General features: G+C 37.4%; 1 protein-coding gene across 2 annotated transcripts in view; it reads left to right on the plus strand.

Annotated features, from left to right (window-relative positions):
- The window catches only part of LOC117405970 (sister chromatid cohesion protein PDS5 homolog B-like), a 42136-nt gene extending 22551 nt beyond the window's left edge, over positions 1 to 19585 (plus strand). For both annotated transcript variants that reach the window (XM_034923854.2, XM_059030483.1), the window contains exons 12-35: positions 109 to 260; positions 934 to 1047; positions 1461 to 1542; positions 1967 to 2015; positions 2125 to 2264; positions 2649 to 2764; positions 2856 to 2961; positions 3122 to 3282; positions 4325 to 4448; positions 4681 to 4839; positions 5135 to 5203; positions 5976 to 6112; positions 6507 to 6630; positions 8133 to 8337; positions 9409 to 9523; positions 9733 to 9865; positions 10014 to 10133; positions 10381 to 10443; positions 10885 to 11030; positions 11450 to 11561; positions 15168 to 15598; positions 15907 to 16008; positions 16734 to 16893; positions 18793 to 19585. In XM_034923854.2, coding sequence (XP_034779745.2) covers positions 109 to 260; positions 934 to 1047; positions 1461 to 1542; positions 1967 to 2015; positions 2125 to 2264; positions 2649 to 2764; positions 2856 to 2961; positions 3122 to 3282; positions 4325 to 4448; positions 4681 to 4839; positions 5135 to 5203; positions 5976 to 6112; positions 6507 to 6630; positions 8133 to 8337; positions 9409 to 9523; positions 9733 to 9865; positions 10014 to 10133; positions 10381 to 10443; positions 10885 to 11030; positions 11450 to 11561; positions 15168 to 15598; positions 15907 to 16008; positions 16734 to 16893; positions 18793 to 18828 — 3156 coding nt within the window. In that variant the 3' untranslated portion in view covers positions 18829 to 19585. The remainder of the gene's footprint in view (positions 1 to 108; positions 261 to 933; positions 1048 to 1460; positions 1543 to 1966; positions 2016 to 2124; positions 2265 to 2648; positions 2765 to 2855; positions 2962 to 3121; positions 3283 to 4324; positions 4449 to 4680; positions 4840 to 5134; positions 5204 to 5975; positions 6113 to 6506; positions 6631 to 8132; positions 8338 to 9408; positions 9524 to 9732; positions 9866 to 10013; positions 10134 to 10380; positions 10444 to 10884; positions 11031 to 11449; positions 11562 to 15167; positions 15599 to 15906; positions 16009 to 16733; positions 16894 to 18792) is intronic.
- The last annotated feature ends 206 nt before the right edge of the window (positions 19586 to 19791 follow it).

Consider the following 19791-nt stretch of genomic DNA (forward strand, 5'->3'; position numbering starts at 1 on the left):
TGTAGACCCTATTTTGTCTACTTTAGCTGTTTTTTGCTAGTTTTATGTATGATTTTGTATTATTATTGTTGTTATTATTTTTATAAATGTATTTATTTATTTTACTAGTGGAGGGTTCGAAAAGAGGCAATGATGGGACTGGCCCAGATCTACAAAAAGTACTCTTTGCAAGGAGAAGCAGGAAAAGAAGCTACAAAACAGATTTCCTGGATAAAAGACAAGCTCCTGCATATATACTATCAGAACAGTATCGATGACAGGTGGGAGTAGCTGCCAGTGTGTGGGACATGAAGAACAAGCACCTGTGTTATTGGTGTTTTGATAGTGTTCCACATGTAAACATTGTTTGCAGATCAAAAGACAACTTAACAAACAACAATGAATTGTCAGTTTAAGATTACTGGGCTCAGGGACCAGTAGACTGCCAACTCATTTAAATCCTTGCATCTGGCAGATTAGAAGAATAATCAATTGAACGGGAGTTTACATACATCAACTGCAGAAGATCTTTATGAGAAAATGTTTAACAGATTTCTGAACTTGGGAATAGACTTTTTTATTGGAAAGTCTTACAGCAGCAAAACATGATGATGATTTTTTTTAATTGTTTGGAATTATTATTGCTCCACTGAAGCTAAGGGGAATTAATTAAGGCAGCATATGTTTCATTGAGGGAGGCTACATTGTATAAAATAATACAAGAACAGCAGCTTCTACATTATTGTGGTTCTCCATGGAATAGACTTGTTGGAAAATGTAGCTCATTAAAAGAAATTCTGCCAAGTGGCGTCTAAAGAATGTCACGCCTACAGTATTTCCACAGCAATGAAGGAAATTTTTTCTATGAAATTCTAATTTGCACAAATGTCATTGTGGTAGGTAACTGTGGTGGTTATAGTCTGTTTCAACTGAGCCTCACACGTTTTCCTCCAGGTTGCTTGTGGAACGTATCTTTGCCCAGTACATGGTTCCCCATAATCTGGAGACAACAGAGAGGATGAAGTGTTTGTATTATCTTTATGCAACACTGGACTTCAATGCCGTGAAGTATGTTTCTTCTAAGTGCATGTGCATTTAAATAGGCTGTTTTGTGTGTGTATTTTAATTATTTATTGCACAGTATTCATTAAAAATGTATCAATGATCTCTGGGCGGTGGGGTAGTCATTTAGCTAAGGTGTCTCATTTTGAAGTTCCATTTTGAAGAGTAGTGTTTTCTTGTTGCTGTTGCAGAATATGTAGTGGCATTGCATATCTGTGTGCTATAAGGGAAATTCCACTCATGAATTCAGAATAAGGGAACCATCATCCAGAGTTGCTCTTAAATGACTTGCAGGGAATTTTATAAGAGAAAAGCATGATGGGGTTTATATTTTGAAACCAAGCAATCCTCCAAAAGTAGTGCTTTTATTGTGTTCTGTTTCACACAAGTAAATGTAATCCCATCTCTCTTTCTCTCAGAGCTCTAAATGAAATGTGGAAATGCCAAAACATGTTGAGGAATCAAGTTAAGGATTTGCTTGACTTAATCAAACAACCAAAAGTAAGTTGGGTGTCTTATTTAGTGCAGATCTGTGGCTACATGTGCAGTTCATTGTAGGAAGAAGGGCCTGTGTATAAAGTTTTTACTCCAATTTTTTTTTCGTTTTTTCTGGGGTATGTAAAATTTCATTAACTTTGAAAGGACTTAAATAGTCAACATCTGGAGTGTGCATTGGAAGTTCAGATCTGTCCAATATGTCAACCCCAAATTTGCGTTTTGCAGATTATTGTTAATTTTTTTCCTTGACAACGCGCTGCATAACAACCTTGAAATTCCACTGTGGCCTGATGTGGTCTAGCTGGTTAGACAAAAACAGTTGGTGTCTGTGTAATTTTTATATAATCCTTCTGCAGACAGCAGCACAACCCTTCTGAAATGTTTGGTTTTGAGATTTATTGTCTAATTTTTGTTTTATACATTTCAGTCTGATGCCTCTAGCAAAGCAGTGTTTTCCAAAGTGATGGTCATTACAAGTAAGTTTTTTGCATAAGCTTCACCTTTTGCTATGGACCGCATCAATCTATTTAAATAAAGTAAGTGCTTCAGAAAGTAAAATTGAAAGTGTATACGCTTATTTAATAGGAAATCTGCCAGACCCAGGGAAGGCCCAAGACTTCATGAAGAAATTTGCCCAGGTTTTAGAAGAGGACGAAAGAATTCAGAACCACCTGGAGACACTTGTCAGCCCTGAATGTTCGTGCAAGCAAGCTGAGGGCTGTGTTGTAAGTTTGAAGTAGCTTTAGGCATGTTGTAAACCCTTAATAAATACTGTATTGGTTGCAGTACTATTGGTATGCACTGATGTTTGTTTTGTTTCTAAAGCTTCACGGGGCACACATTTCTAACACATGTACTGCTATATTGGAATAACTTGTATTTACTATATGTTTTTGTACTACCACCTTTTGCAACAACAGCATGTCGGCACCCAGTAAACCATTTAGAGTAATAATGAGGTTTACTTTACAGTGGGTCAATCTGTAGGTCTGGAAAGGTGCTTTTTTCAAAACGTATATGGATCTGTGGTCAATATGTTCAATACTTTGAGCAGGTATACATGTTTGAGTTGCATCCTGTGTTTTTTTTTTTTTTTTTTTCTTCTGCAGCGTGAAATCACGAAAAAACTTGGAAGTCCCAAACAGCCAAGCAACCCGTTTCTAGAAATGGTGAAATTCCTCCTGGAGAGGATTGCTCCGGTGCACATAGACACTGGATCCATTAGGTACGTTTTACTGTGTTTATACCTTTCCTTCATGTTCACTTATCGCAGTACATAGAAGACTGCTAATGCCATGTTTCTGTGTTCCCCTCAGTGCCCTTGTCAAGCAAGTCAACAAATCAATAGATGGCACAGCTGATGATGAGGATGAGGGAGTACCGACAGAGCAGGCAATCAGGGCAGGCCTTGAATTGTTGAAGGTAAACTTTTAGGAGTGCAATTCCTTGGGTGATTCTGTCGATATTTAGCTCAATCTTCTGACCACCTTATTTTTTAAACTATTTTGAATAAAAAAAAATAAAAAATAGAACATGGGTGTTTGTCATGAGAACTCAGTTGGTGCACATTCTTTCATTACAGGTGCTCTCATTTACTCACCCTGTCTCTTTCCATTCTGCGGAAACTTTTGAGTCCCTACTTGGTTGCCTGAAAATGGACGATGAAAAGGTGGCAGAAGCTGCACTGCAGATTTTTAAGAACACGGGTGGCAAAATGGAAGAGAGCTTTCCTCACATAAAATCGTGAGTATTTTAAAAGATGAGACTTTTTATCAAGGATAGCTCCAAACCATTCACGCGTGACCAATACGTATCCCCAATATTGGCTATAAGCAACATGCTGCTATTTATATATTTTAAAAACCGTATTATAGTTTTTATGTACATTTTTCTAAATTGCTACAAGTACAGTGCCATAATTAAAATGTAATTATTGTGTAAGAGTGAAAAGCCCTAGCCTCTAATTAACAAAAAAAAAAAAAAAGCTTTTCACAAGGAAGCACTGCTAGCAGTTGATATAGAAATAATGCTCTGATGACTAGAAATATTGTAAATATACTGTCAGAGAATAATTGCTGATATTAAAAAGAGGAAGAGCAAAAGTTATTTTGAGATGAGGGTTTTGCATGAAGTGATCTGTTTAGAATTCTTAACCCTATGCGTTCCTATGTCGGACCAGGTCAAGCACAGGTCTCTAGTCGTTTTTTCTTCGGAAAAAGCAGAGAATAGCTTTCAGTGGCCGAGTGAGACTGATGGAAGCTGAGGGAAGCTGAACAAAAAAAAAAAAAGAGGAGGCGGATCTGAGCAATATGCATACATAGTTCCTGCACCATGGACACGGACACTAACAAAAAGATAGCTGCTTCTGCATCCAGCGCTCAAAGAATATCACAGACATTTGCCATGCTTTTTGAGATGTTATAGTAATAAAATAATGACTTGGATTGCATTATTGAGGGGTTTGGTGATAAAACGAGTGATCAGGAGATGATTTATCAGTATGCACTACTATGAAGATAGATGTGATAAATACAGCAAACAAGGGGTGGGGCAGGGCTGGAGATGCAGTACTGAGTGTCCTGTTGATATGCAGCGCCTTTTTAAACCTGTTTTACTATGAATAAAATTACTTTTAAACCGTGCACGTGAAGTTAACTGCGTGTGAAAATAAATTGGACCTGACAAACCTGACAGGCACTAAATAAATGGACCGCAAAGGGTTAATAAGTTTACCAGTCAATAGAGAAATCTAACTTTTTTTGTTTGTTTTGCCTTTTGTTCCCAGGGTTTTGCTTCCAGTTTTACAACAGAAGGCTAAAAAGGGCCCACCTCGTCAGGCTAAATATGCTATTTACTGTATACATGCAATATTCTCCTCAAGAGACACACAGTTTGCACAGATATTTGAGGTAAGCCTTATTGAAATTTAACTTGGTTATCATAGTAGTAGTAGTAGTAGTAGTAGTAGTATTATCTGCTTGTTTAAATAGTGTGTAAATACATTTCATTCTGACAAATGTAAATCAGTGTACATCATTTTATTTGACTGCAAATGTCTTTGTTCAACTTCAGCACTGTAGATGTTACCAGTTTAAGTGCACGTATTTCATTGGTGGTTCTTTTTTGTGTTATCTTTTTTAGCCACTGCATAAAAGCCTGGATCCTGCAAATCTTGATCAGCTCATTACACCTTTAACAACTATAGGTCACTTAGCTATGCTGGCACCAGAACAGTTTTCAGGTCCCCTGAAGTCCTTGGTAGCAAATTTCATAGTAAAGGATTTGTTAATGAATGACAGGGTAAGTAACCAGATTAGCAGCTGAACAAGTCTGCCCTAACCCTGAACCGATGTGTTTCATATTGAAAGCAGAAACCAAGAATATTCCAGCCTAAAAGGTATATGGCAACCTAACACCTAAAGCTTACTTAAGTGTTTTCTGTTTGTTATACTGTATTTGTGGTAATAAGCTTTTAATGTGTTAAAAAGAGATCCTAGTTAACAGTGACTGTGTTCAGAAAAGTAATGGTTTGAGGTAGCTGTGTGTCATACTGTATTTGTTTTATTTATTTATTTTTTAAATGTATGTTTAATAGCTTCCTTGCAAAAAGACAACAAAGCTTTGGGTTCCTGATGATGAGGTCTCCTCAGAAACGCTGGTAAAGGTAAGTATTTTCATTTAGCATTGTGAGTTTTGATGAATCACTCATTTAAAAAAAAAAAAAATCCCATACAATACAGTAATCACTCTATGTACTGCATAATTAGAAATTGCAGCGATTTGGTCATTGTTAAATACAGCAAATAGATATAGTTGAGCCATCCAAACTCAACTCTTTAAAAGTCTTTAAGTGGTTGTAGATGTCTGGTTCTTTTGGTGTCTGATTAATTCGGGTTCCACTTTATTTTACCCTCCTGAATTTTGTCATTTTTTTATTTTTATTTTAGTTTTAGTTTTGTAATGTCTCAATACAGCATTTATTTCTGTGTTCGTGAATACTGTATTTGCCATTTTTAGTGAATTCGGCAGCATGTTTTGCTTTTTTGCCAATCTCTGGGCAAGCCTGAATGACCAAGGTGGAAATGTATTTCCTCCTGTAACAGTGAGTTTGTTAAAGTAATACGATGTTTGGCTCACTGCACAAAGGAGGTGGTAGATACAAGCAGGTTTGGGATTTTCATTCTTTAATTTATTTACCGTCTTTTGCAAAAAGCTAACCTCCCAAAGCACACGTCCCTTACTCCGTCTCAATGACAATTTGGCCAGAATCCCAGCCTGGCCATTGGAGTAGCAACCAAGCTGAAGCATAATAAACTATTTAGCATTGAAATATGTCTGTTTTCAACATGTATTATATTACATAATGTCTATGAATTTAATATAATTGTATTCTTAACTATTTTCAAATTTAAAAAAATCTGTTTTAAACCGACTAGATCCAAGGTATTAAGCTGATGGTCCGATGGCTGTTGGGAATGAAAAACAACCTGAGCAAGTCTGGAAACTCCACACTGAGGATGCTAACTGCAATATTAAACAGTGATGGCGACTTGACCGAGCAAGGGAAAATGAGGTACGTGTAGTAAGTGGATGTGGAAGAATAATGATGAAGCGATGTACTACTGCTAGGCTTTATAATAGCCTACTGGGGTGAAATGATACCAAATCTGTTCTCCATAAGAATAGTTAACAAAACTCCAAGATGGTATGACTGCAAAACATTATCTCCCCCTCCAGGAATGATAATTTAAACCCACTGGTGGTGATAAAGTGAACATCCAGTTTAATGTCGAAATTGTATTAAGCTTGAATTGGATTTGATCAGATTACCCACTGTTCCAGTCAGGTTGCAAGCTGCACTCTCCTGACGCACACAAGCGCCTGTTAAACCATAAGGCAGTGCAGCACAATGGTGCAGCTATTTCCTTTAAATTTAACCATCTGTCTCTTTGCACACTGTCTTACAGCAAACCCGATATGTCACGTCTGAGGCTGGCGGCTGGATGTGCTGTCCTGAAGTTAGCACAAGAACCCTGTTATCATGAAATTGTTACCCTGGAGCAGTACCAGTTGTGTGCTTTAGTCATTAATGTAAGGGAGCAACTGATTTGCTTTTTCCCTTTTATAAGGGGGGTGGGGGGGGTACGACGACACACAATATGAGCGTTGTAACCAGAGACTGTTATAAATGGGGGAGGGGGAGGGGGTGGGGGGAGCCGCGGGACACAACACACATCTGACTAAAATACAAAATAAAATAACTCCCTCTCTATAATGCACATATGGTGAAGCAAAAATGTAACTTTCCGTGAATTAACCATGCGTAATGCATCATGTTATCAACGCTATATTTTTTACAAGGAAAAAAAAGGGAACATTCCCACTCGTGGATCATTTTAATTGGCAGTTTTCAAACTATAAGTAGCCAGGCTAAGCAGCGGTCGGGAATTCAGTTCCAAGCGATAGACAAACGGGTCGGGAGAGGGGAAGAGGGAATGGGCTCGCTCCAGGTTCGGCTGCCGGAGCGGGGCTGAAGCATCTCGTCTCCCAGAGAAAGCTGCAAAAAGTAAATTAATTAGGAAAGATTGCCACATAATAGGTCTAATTTAGTTATAAAACAAATGCTGAATAAGATGTCTGTGTTATAAAGTGAAATATTGCATGAATCCCTAGTATAGGGAATTGGGGGACATGCTGTAGGAGCGTTATATCCGAGGCACGTTATAACCAAGAGCCTTATAGTGAGGGAGGACTGTATACTTAATAATGAGTTTATATGCTAGTAATTAGCGCTCCAGATAAGCTGTGTACTGGGTGCTTTACATATAGCCTGTCTGGGAATTGCCAGAATCACGTGACCAATAGGTTTGGGTTTTCATTTAAAAACATACAGTTGAATCCACTCGCTTGCAATGCGTTTCTTTGTTTGCATTAGTGCAGTATCGGAAAACAGTAGTTCAAAGTAACATTACTGTTAAAATGTAAGGCAAACGCCATAGAGCAAGTACAGTATTTATTGAAAGCACTCATGACTTCAAGTTAATGTTGCATTTTACTCGCATTGTCTAAATTGGAGAGTAAATTACCCAATGACTCTCAACCGTATCTGGAGCACTACTAGTAATTGTGGTTCAGGCCAGGTAATTACAGTATAATGTCACGCCTTTGTAACATTTATAGGCACTATATGCATTTCCAATTGTTCATCCTTTGATTCTGTGTATGTTTAATTTATCACACTTCATAGGCAATAATCAGGCTATATTAAACACATTTCTGTGATATACCTTCACATTTTAATACAGTATTAATAATGTAGCACTTTGCAATGTGCATGATCACTTTGGGGGATAAATTTTTGTCAGGATTAAACTTTACCTTCATTAGTTATGGATTAAAATACAAATACAATTTAGCATTATATATATATATATATATATATATATATATATATATATATATATGTGTGTGTGTTGATGTTTGTGTAAATTACATGGGGTTAAGAGTTCTTGGTCTGGATAAACCATAGGACTAAGATATCCAGTGAGCATTTATATTTAATTTTAGTTGAGTAACTTTTGTCTATATTGTAGGATGAATGTTACCAAGTGAGACAAGCGTTTGCACAGAAGCTTCACAAAGGCCTTTGTAGGTTACGGCTACCACTGGAATACTTGGCCATCTTCGCTCTTTGTGCAAAAGATCCAGTGAAGGAGAGAAGGGCACATGCCAGGCAGTGCCTAGTGAAAAACATAAATGTCCGAAGGGAGTACCTGAAGCAACATGCAGCAATCAGTGGTAAGGACAAAAATCATTTAAGTACAAATCATTCTTTAGTTGTTGGACAATATTATTATTATTATTATTATTGTAATAACTTGTGCCAGGAATGAGCAACTCTGGCCCTTTCATGCCAGGTCTTTGTTACAACCATGTTCTTAGTAGTTTTAGTTTAACCAATTCAACCTCTATTGAGATCCTGGTGCAGTAATTGGGGTTCATTATTATACAGTTCCTGTTAATCACGAAGTTGAATTGGCCCTCAAGGGTCGGAGTTTCCTGTTCCTGGCCTAAACTATGATAGGACAATCCTCGACTGGGAGGGAGAATTGAATATGCCGCAGCTCTATCCAGCCGTCCCTCCCTGTCCAGTTTTTGCTTGCGGATAAACTTTGTCTTAAGCATGATTCATGCGGGTCTGAAAGCCTGTTGTCATCCGAGTCGGTCAAAAGCTGAGGATGTCTAGTATTACGATATCAATTCTAACAACACTGACATGGTCGATTTGCACGGGAGTAAAAAGACACAGGATGCCTGAGTTTTTACATTTTACAGACGGTCCCGATGTCCTGTAAAATAATCAGAGTACCAACTGAGAGAATTATCTGGGATAAAAAGTGAAAATTTTGAAAACTACTTGTTTGTGTTGTGATTTTTAGTCCTGTGTGAATCAGGCTTTAGCTGCTGCCAACATTTAGTAATTGGCGTTTTCATATAAGATGGCCTTAAAACTTGGACAGAAGGGGGCAATGGAGGTTCTTGCATTGGCTTTTCATCTCTTAAAGCTTGATTTGAATCCGGCAGAGATCACAAGTGAAACTGAATCCTGTGTGAATAGCCGTCTGTAGATTTATTGCTGACAGTCCGCCTAGCAGTGATGGTTTCAGATGTGAAAGTGAAGGATTCTGTGGGAAAGTATGCATTGTGACCTTCCTTGCCTAACTGTAGCCTGTGGTATTAGTTATTTAGACTTTATAAACAGACCACCAGGCACACTTTTTGGAAAAGTTGGATTTGCTAAAAAAGGCTATGCATTTGTTATTAAGTGCCGTAAAATGTTTAAAAATGTTTTCCTCCTCATTCTTCTAGATAAGTTGTTTTCACTCCTGCCAGAATATGTCGTCCCATACACAATCCACCTGCTTGTACATGATCCAGATTATGTAAAGGTTCAAGATATTGAGCAACTTAAAGATGTCAAAGAGTGAGTTTTAAAATTGATATTCCTAGTAACAAATCACAATAGTAGATCTGATACCTTTTGTAAAGAGGTTCATCTTTGTTCAGCAGCATTTACTTCACATTGTAACCGCAACCTGTGAATATCAGTAATTCATAACATTATGCCATTTATGCACAGTAGTACTAAATAACAATCAACTTTATCCCATTATCTTTTTCTTTTATCCCCAGGTGTTTGTGGTTTGTTTTAGAAATATTGATGTCAAAAAACGAAAACAACAGTCATGCTTTCATTAGAAAAATGGTGGAAAACATTAAACAGACAAAAGATGCCCAAGGGCCAGATGATCCAAAATTAAACGAGGTATGTGCTATGTCTTGCCATTTGAAGTAAAGATTTTTCAATTAGTTCCCCTATAATGCAGCAATACAACATTTACCCAATGCTTTATACTGACAATGAAGAAAACTCCTTGCATTGAATTTGACTAATTTTGCATTAAATTACCTAGAAACTGTACACTGTGTGTGATGTGGCCATGAACATCATCATGGTCAAGAGTACAACGTACAGCCTGGAATCTCCCAAGGACCCCGTTCTACCAGCCAGATACTTCACTCAGTCTGACAAGGTGTGTCTTTCAAGTAAGCTCCATTCAATGTGTGTCTTACAGAAAGTCTTTTAGGAACTTCTGTATCGTCACAGCTTGCGGTGTCCGCTCCTGTAAGTGTGTCAGAAACACTAGGGGATTCACACTTAACATTGGATTTCTGAACCCAGTTGTATGCAATTCTTATATAATATTTTAGCTGCTGTTACACAAACCATGTGTGTTTTTTAAATTGTATTTAGTAAATTGTAAATTATTTTAATTACAGAATTTCAGCAATACAAAGAATTATCTGCCTTCAGAAATGAAATCTTTTTTCACTCCTGGAAAGGTAAGATGAATCTCAAAAAGTATTACATTTGGTGTGTGTGTGTAACCTGAGGTTTTCTAAGTTAGCAAATAGGAGTATATTTTTTTTAATCAGGGAATGCATTATTTCTGTGGTTGTATGCTTTATCTTGCTGTATTTCTGGAATTATGAAAATGTTTCAATTTAGGAATCTGAATTATTTTGAATAGCCTATGTGTGTTGATTGCAGTTACAAATCGGATGCATGAAGAATGTAATATGCAATACAAAGTAATCTCTTCTTGTATATAAACTAATGCAAAGTGCAATATTAAATACCATTTACATGTTATTAAAAACAATTGCATCCACTCCATACCTACTGGAGATAGGCATGGGAGAATTCAAATATGTGTTTTCTTTAGTTCTCCTTCATGGTAACCCATTTTTATTTGATTCTCCTTTTTTAACTTCACATCCTAGCCAAAGGCAGCCAATGTTCTTGGTGCAGTTAACAAGCCCCTCTTAACTGCAGGCAAGCAGTCGCAGACCAAGTCTTCCCGGATGGAGACAATCAGCAATGCCAGCAGCAATTCCAATCCCAGCTCTCCTGGAAGAAATAAAGGAAGGTAGTGGAACCGCGGTCAATATATTGTTTGAAGATAGCAGTCTTGTTTTGTACTTGTGCTTGGTTGTTGTTCTTCATAGAATAATTAAAAACCCGGAAAATCTGTGCTTAATCCAGGATTGTGCTTCCTAGTATGTGTAGGAGATTACAAGATCATTATATACTATAACAAATATTTTCTCTGGCTGATACGAACCACCAAGCTGTAATGAGCTAACAGGGCTATTGAGTGTTTTATGAATGCTTAAACTTTTAGGATGGCTGAATACTTAGTATTGATATTGAGCTTGTACAAAACATTAATATCTGGCCTTTTCTCCTGAACCTTGAATTGCTGATTGGACTTGGTTTATTACTTTTAAGTATTCATGCTTCTCTAAACACAATGTAACTAGATATGTTTTTCTTGCTTGCTTGAAGACTTGACAGCACTGAAATGGATCACACTGAAAATGAAGACATCACAATAATGAGAAATTCTCCTCTGCCGGGGAAGAAGAATGACAAGAGGGACGACTCTGATGTTCTAAGGGTATGATTTGTATGCTACAATTGACTAACCTATTGGGTATTATTTTATATACTGTGAACACATTTGACATTCATTTATTTATTTATTTATTTATTTATTTATTTATTTATTTTAGAGCAGCTTTATTATAGGCATGGTGTGTGTGTGTTTTTTTTTTTTTATATAAATTCAATTTGATTTTGCTCTTAACTGAAATGTCCTGGCATGAAGTACAAGGGGTAAGGTTAATCAACTCTATTATGGAGTGAAATAACTGAAAAATGTGTGTGAACAGTAACATGTCAGCCTGCTCAATGTACCAATTCCAATGCAATGTTCACAATAGTGACGTTTATTTAGCAGGTGTTTTATTTGTTTTGTTTTCCTTCGTAACAAATATTCAAGTAAAATGTGTTGCATGTACAGAGGCAATTGAAAACAATGGATACATGTATTTCGGACAATTATTTCACTCCATATATAATCCACGATGCACTATTCTTTTTTTTTTTTTTTAAACTGGGAAGCTAAACAGTTTTCCACAAGACATGCTTCATCCCTTCAAATCAAAGTCCAGTAATACTCTCCAGTGACCTCTAGTGATGAAAAAGTTCTTGCAAAATCTGAGTTTGCAAATGTCTTCTGTTCTAGCATGAACCAGTTCTCCTTTTTGTTTAAATGTAAAAAAAACCCCCAAAAAACACATTTATAATAGTGCTGTTTCAAAATGTAGGTGGTAAAGATACATTTTTATAATCGTAATAAAGTGTGTAATTTTTTTTTTCTTCTCATTATTAGTTAGGTACACATTTAAAAAAGGGTTCAATGGTTAGTTTTATGGGTTTTTATTACATTTCTGTCATCTAGGATAAAATGGCATGTAGTCTTGTAAACCAAGGTAAACCTAACAGCAATCAACACTTGTAGTAGCATAACTATAGGTGGACTATGAATCTAACACTTACTTATTTTTTATTTTTTTTATAACTTTTAACAAGCTCAGAGGAAAAATCTCCGCTAATTCGTGGATTTCCGCTTTTACTCAGTTCCCCGTGGCTACTGATGTGATCAATGCAGAGCCGGGGGGGGGGGGGGGATTCCCTGTGTGGGGTTGTTGTGTGTGTTGTTTTTGTTTTTTTGTTTGTTTTTTTTAATGCTTTTTTTTTTTTTTTTTTAAGCTATTAACACTTTTGACAGTTGGTGTAAAGTGTTTTTGCAGTGCAACACCGCTAAATTATTATATAAATCGATCTCGGCAAAGTAACAGAAAAAAAACAAAAAAATAAGGCAGTTTTTACATTACATACCCTAGAGTCCTCCCCGGTTCTGTTTTTTTTTTTTTTTTCCCCGACCAGCAACCCGCTGCAGCACTGTCTTCTTATTCGCGACCCGACCCGACCCGACTTGCATTTTAATAAGATCTGCAACCTGACCCGAACCGCTAATTTTTGTCCTTTACCTACTGCCTGCGTCAACTGACTCTCTCACGCTCTCACATTCACACACATGTCTCTGCCATTCTCCACAGATTGAGTTTATACAGTAGGCCAGGGGTTTTCAACCGTTTTTTTTTAAAAAGGTACCCCTTCTGTCGGGAGGTTTCAGCTAAAGTACCCTTTACAATGTTCGCTCACTGACTGGTACCACAGTTGCAATAAAAGGCAGAATAATCTGGTTAACACATTTCTTTTTTCTCTCGTTTATTTAATATATAATTTTACACAACAATCTGGGACTGACAAATTGCTGAGACAGAAAACCAAACAGTAGGCTTCATTCTTAAAACTTGGATGCTATCTTTCATTTCACCTCGTTCACAAATATTTTTAATATCACCAAGCAGACGTGATAAAAAGGATCTTGCCACATATCAAACAAGCGAGAACACTGCTTAGTCAGCTGACTCCTCCCTAATCGCCTCCTGCTTTAGACAGTGCAGGAAATACCGGTACATTTACCTTCTAATAAGTTATTTGGGAAAGGTTACATACGAATGTGCTGAAAGGACAGAAAACATTTTAGGTGATTCAAATTCAGACCTGAACATTTTAATTTTAGTTTGTTTATTTATTTATTTATTTATTTATTACCCGAACCGCAAAGAAGTTCACATTCCAATACGTATGTATTTCTTTTCTGTTTCACTTGTGGAGCGAGCGGTGTGGGCAGAGTTGATCAAGGACATTGTTGACAAGGCCTGTAAACCCCCACAATCCTGGAATAATCCATAAATTAGGCTTATATAGATCACCTTCAAACCATCAACACTGTCTCTGCCTTTTATTATAAATGCTTTTCTGTTAATATACTGACAGTACGCTTGCGTCTTGTACAACAATAAGTTAGCATTTTTTTTTTTATTGGTCCGCATGCGTACCAGTTATGTGAACCCCTGATTCATGATTTTTTTTTTTTTAAGTTGTACACAGACTCTTTTAAACTTTTTTTTTTTTAATTAAATTCACATGACATAAGCAATTAGTGTTTTATTAGCACTATATTTATCATTTTTATCCCATGATATGAAGCAGAAAATGTCAACTTTGTGCTTAAAATAAACATTACAATATTCAATGCTTAGTATTGCAGAGGCCCAAAACGAGTGGGTGATTAGCTCAGGTTCAAGAGCTCTTGCCTTGTGTGCTGCACTGGAAGTATTTTGTGTGGCTTCTTTTGTAGGTTCAACATTTAGGCTTATTGTTATTGCTGTTATTATTAAAGCTCAAACTGGGGGGAAAGAAAGGTGCCACAAAAATAGAAATTAACAAGAACAATTGAAAGTGTACATAGTTCATTTTTGCCCTTTAACAATTAAAAGGGAGTGACCTTCTGATGTAAACAAGTTGCATTTGAGATCCAAACGAACATTAAAAGAAGAGACATGCTGTACAGCATTTAAGAAAAAATAGATTTCACTTGAATAAATATATATTTTACCTCAACTTTTATTTGACTGAATACTTGCATCTAGTTTCACAGAACCTATTTTACCTATTTTAAACCTTTACCTAATTTTGCTTGACCGGTTTTGTTCACTCTCAAGTATTGGCATCTCTGCAGTTAAAGTTCACTTATTATTTGGTATACATTCTAATTTCAGGTGTAATCTGAATCTTAACTTCCTTCCATTTTTTACTTTTTTTTTACTTTTCACTTTTATCTCTGCAAGCTGAAAAAAAAAAAAAAGCAGGCTATCAAGGTTGAACTGTGAGACCATATGACTCCATGCATGCAAGTGCATCTAGTTTATTGCTCTTGACAGCACTTAATGACATTTACAATGTTGATTTTTATTATTATTATTTTTTTTGTCATTAAGATTGTCATCTGTCGTCTTTTAACCTTGTATTATGGGGGGGGGGGGGGGGGGGATATATAAATGCTGTATGAAAATCCTGCCACGTGGGTTTTGGGTTTTGGGTTTTGTTTTTCCAAATCCTATAGCAAGTCAAAAACGATGTATTTACAAAGTTTAGAAATTTACTGTAAATACTATGTCGTGTAATTGGTACCAGTCTGCACACATGAGTCTGTTTTAAACAGTCTAGAAATTACTGTTCCACCCTAAACCACAGGGAACATGAACCAAACACTCCATTAGAGTTTTTATTTTTCCTCTTGCAACAGGAAAGTGATAAACCCAGAGGTCGGAAAAAGGCACTAGCTGTGGATCAGGAGGAGAGGTCATTGATGGAAGACACTGGTCTGGAGCAGAAACCCAAGCGAGGTCGTAAGAGGGCAGCTAACACCAGCACCGCCGAAGCAGACGAGCAACAGTGGCCCGATGAGAAGACGATAAAGGACAATGCACTGGAAACGGAGGACGAGCAGAACAGTCCACCAAAGAAAGGGAGGAGGGGGCGGCCGTCCAAAGCAGCCGGCAGCACCACCCCCAAGGAGGAGACGCCAGTCAAGGGGAGGAGAGGTAGGAAGAAGGCGGCTCCTCCTGTTTCAGAAGAGGTGGAGGAGGATGAAGAGGAGGAGGGGTACAGTGAAAATGTCGAACAGAAACAAAAAGGAGGAAAGCAGGCCCGAGCACCAAGGAGGTCACAACAGAGGTTTGTACAGAGAGACCTGACTTTTTTAGTCTGCAAAAGAAAGACCATTTCCAACTTTTGGTCCAATATATCATTTTCTAACCAGATGGCACCACAGAGTCAGAGTTACTGAATTTATATCAAACTCTCAGTGCATTGCATTGTATGGTATGGTATCTTGACTCTGGGGATGCCATGTGCAAATATCGAAAATGCATTTATGATGTTTCCTAATACTGTATTATTCAACACTAAGTCATTGTTGCAGAGAAAGTAATTTCCATGGTGCTTCCCATATGCCTTTCATCTTTCCTTTGTGTTCAACACAGGGTGGAAGCGGCTGAGGCTACAGATGAGTCTGTAGAGTCCACGCCACAGAAGAGACGCGGAAGACCACCAAAAACGCAACAGTCCCTGCCAAGGAAAAATGTGTAAGTAAATTCCTATACTTTTCAGTGGTAATGTTCACCCAAGTAGGCCAAAAACCTGACCTTTACACCTGAATATACAAATGAATTGGTTACCAAGGGAAAAGGCATTGATGTCTGTCCTTAATAATCACCACGTTAATAATCAGAATCACGTTGTGTTTTTTTTTTTTTTTTTATTGTTGCCAAAAAGAAACTAAAGCTAATTTGAGATAGAATTTAAATATTATAATTGTAATTGTTGCCTTTGGTGTGAATGAGAGCCTATACTTCGCCAACTACAAGTTGTGAATTTCAGTTTTTCTTTGGTTGTTTTTTTCATTTTAATTGCGGCTTAAACTTTTTGCAGTTATTGGTTAAAATTGAAGTGGGTCCTTCTGCGAATCACTGGGCCTGGGTAAATTAACCATGCATTACTGAATGATTAACCCCCCCTGGCAAATGTCTGTTACTGTAAAGTGGCAGGTATTTACCAGAACCCAACAAAGGGAATGGTATTAGGCAAGCATCCTGCATAAATTTGTCTACGTAAACGAGACCCCTTGATCAAAAGATCCTTAGATTTCAGTATTTAACTAAAGGGACACAGCCACTAAATAATTGCAAGCATATTAAAAAAAGAGCACTCTTATGTACTGGAGAAGACCTAAGTCTGTGTGTGTTAAAATTGACTGGGAAAGTGAAACTATTCTGCCTGGGCTGGATGTCTGAACCTGTTTTTGTGTTAGACGCGGGACAAAAGCAGCTTCCAGCCAGGAGAACACTTCAGCCGATGAGATGGACGTGTCTCAGGAGAGCATCGAAGACACTCGACTGGAGGAGGAGCAGGAGGAGCCAGCAGAGGAGGAGGAGGAGGAGGAGGAGGAGGAGGAAACCAACTCACTTAAAGCAAGTACCTAGAGCCCAAAGGGGATCAGATGAAAAATCTTAAAACCTGCAGCATGTCCATGGAGGATCAGTTGTAATCATAGCTATAAACAGTTTAGATTAAAGAGAAAGTAGCTTCAAATTAATCTTCTTTTTCTTGTCTGTGCTGCATATGTTTATAGTGAAAGACAGTCTGACAGCTAGAGCTGGAGTGCTCCTAAATTCAGGTACAAGTACCGTTATACATAGCAGGGGTGTGCAATTTTTGAAAAAAACCTCATCCAAGGGACAAAAAGCTAGACAAATCTACTTGTCCTTCTTAAAAATCCAATTGTCGCCTTCCCGTCACGCAAAACACGCAAAAAAGTAGAATATAACTTGTAGGATTTTGACCCATAGTCCGAACTGCACTGTTCTTTACAGCTGACGTTAGCAGCAGCGTGTCTGTAACAGAAGGTGCTGGCCAGTTTGGAGACTACAAAAAATCGTTAAATAATATAGGCTAGGTAGTTAGTTTTTAGTTTCGTTTTTGTTCTGTATTAACCAGAGGAGTGTGGTGGTGGTTGAGGTTGTTTTTTTTTTTTTTTAATAAGGATGTTAGTAGGTTCATGTGGCTGTGGGGGCCATGAATGGGTTTAAGTTCAACAACTAAATAAAATGTTGTTAAGCACTAGTAATAATCTGAAGCACTGGTATTTCAAAACAGAAGCCTGTTTTTACTTTAGTGAAGTAGGCTAGGCTATGTGTTTTTTTGTTTTTGTTTTTAGGTTTGTTTTTTTATAAACTTGTCATTGTTCTTGAATTTATTGAAATTCATTTCAGCTTTCATAGTAAGCTTTTTGTGTTCATTCAATCAAACCAAGTAGAAATTTGCTTTTTCAAGTAAGCTTATTTGTTTATGAAAATAGACGCAGTCCTTATTTGCAGCTAGTGCCGCCTTACTTTAAAAGGCACCTGAAATTGTAAGGTAATTAAAATAGTTTTGCATATACAGTATTACTCACAGTTGTTCTGCGCACTGTCAGATATAAATAATGTACCCGATCCGAAGCAAGTGCAAAACTTGCCCCAAAATTTAAAGTAAAAAATATAAATTTTAAAACTAGCAAGAGATGACTACAGTTACATAACTGTTTAAGTTATTGGCATGCTCCCTTTTCTATGACTGTACAACTCACTGGAACAAAACTTCTCCCTTAATTAAAATTATTATTTTTGCAACATTCAAACTTGATAACCATGTACAGCCAGGCTTGGCTAAATCTTATTTATTCAGGGGCGTTCAAGGCTTAGGAATTCAGGAGAGCCGTCTTCCCCCAAAACGTATCGGTTGTTACCGTGGTGACCAGGCCATTTCTTTATTTATAACCTCAAATTGTCATGGCGACCCAGGGGACTATTTCTCTCCAAACCTATAATGTTACGGCTTTCTCAACTCCCTTCATTTCCAGGTGCTTGACCCCCCCCCCCCCCCCCAAAAAAAAAAGACTACGTGTCTTCCTCTTGTACCCCGTTTTTAAATCAAAGTAAATGCACCATAGACGTTAAGCTTTTATTACATGTTACCTACACGTTAACCAGCTAATTTTACAGAAGGAGCTTTGAATGACCGTCTCTGTAGCTGGCCAATGAAAGTGCACAGTCGGTGCAAGTCTTGATGATTGATTGGCAGTCATTTTAAATGATTGAGATCATTCTAGCGCTGGTTCAGACAATGAGATCTGTTGAACCAGGGTGAAATGACTAACAGTAAAACTACAGTAATAAAGGTTCACTCAGATGACTGTCAGCGACAGACAGTAATTGTAAAAACAAACTAGAGATCATTTCAAAATTTATTTTTTGTAATCGTAATTGTCTGATTTGGATGGATGGATACATACAGCTTTTTCCTTTTACTAATCATGCACTTTCTCTCAGGTTCGGCGTAGGCCCGCAAGAAGGGACAGAAGATGAGCAGTCAGAGAGCGATGTGAAAGCTTGATGAGATGCCATCAGTGCTGAAGGCTTCAGGAGATCCTGAAACGGATATAGAGGAGAAGGAGAATGGAGAGGAGCCTTGCATCTGCTGATGCTGTTCTTTTGCGGTCCCTAATATCACAGGCTTTAGCCACACACATTAATATCATTAATCGTGGTTTGTTGTGCATTGTGATGTGTGCTGGCTATGTAGAGATCTGAACTAAAGAAAAACTGTAAATAGTCTTTTAAACTTCTTTTTTTTTTGTTGGGGGGAGGGGGGTTTGTATAGCTTTTATCTTGCAGCTTTAAATCATCACCCAGTTATATCTGTAAAAAAAACATTAAGAATGGACCTTAAGCAATATGTGTCTGTTTTGTATATGTAATCTCTTTTACTGTGAATCAGAGTCTAATGAACAAGTATTTTAGCATTTTCCTTTGTTTGGCAATGTGTTAAGTATTTCTTTTTTTTGTGGCCCCTTGTATGTGTGGGTGTGAAGGTGCTCTTGTTAATGCACACAGGTTTGAAGATGTAAGAAATACAAACCCATTCTAAAGTATTTGCAGTTACATTTTACACGTCAGTATTGATAACAGAGGTCTTGGAAACCGGGGGGAAAAAGAGATGTGTGGTTTAATATTTCAATACCGACCGTGCATTTAGATTTAAGGCACTTTTAAATAATTTGCTTATTTACTCCCCCAGTCAGTTTTTATCATTCTGCTGTACCAATAAAATTCTATATCTAAACTTGATGTTATGGTCAAATGTTGTATCGCTAACACAGTGGTCCTCAAAGATGTGCCTGAGAGACCAGGGTGTTGTACCTGCGATGGTAGCTGACATACAGTATTTTGCACTGCAATACTGATTGTAACTAAATTCATTACACTCTACTGCTCTCTGCTCCCAGACTCTACTGTTCTGCCATTTGATCGATCCTTATTTTTATGTTA

This window comes from Acipenser ruthenus, chromosome 9 (assembly GCF_902713425.1).
Source record: "Acipenser ruthenus chromosome 9, fAciRut3.2 maternal haplotype, whole genome shotgun sequence".
Taxonomy (NCBI): Eukaryota; Metazoa; Chordata; class Actinopteri; order Acipenseriformes; family Acipenseridae; genus Acipenser; species Acipenser ruthenus.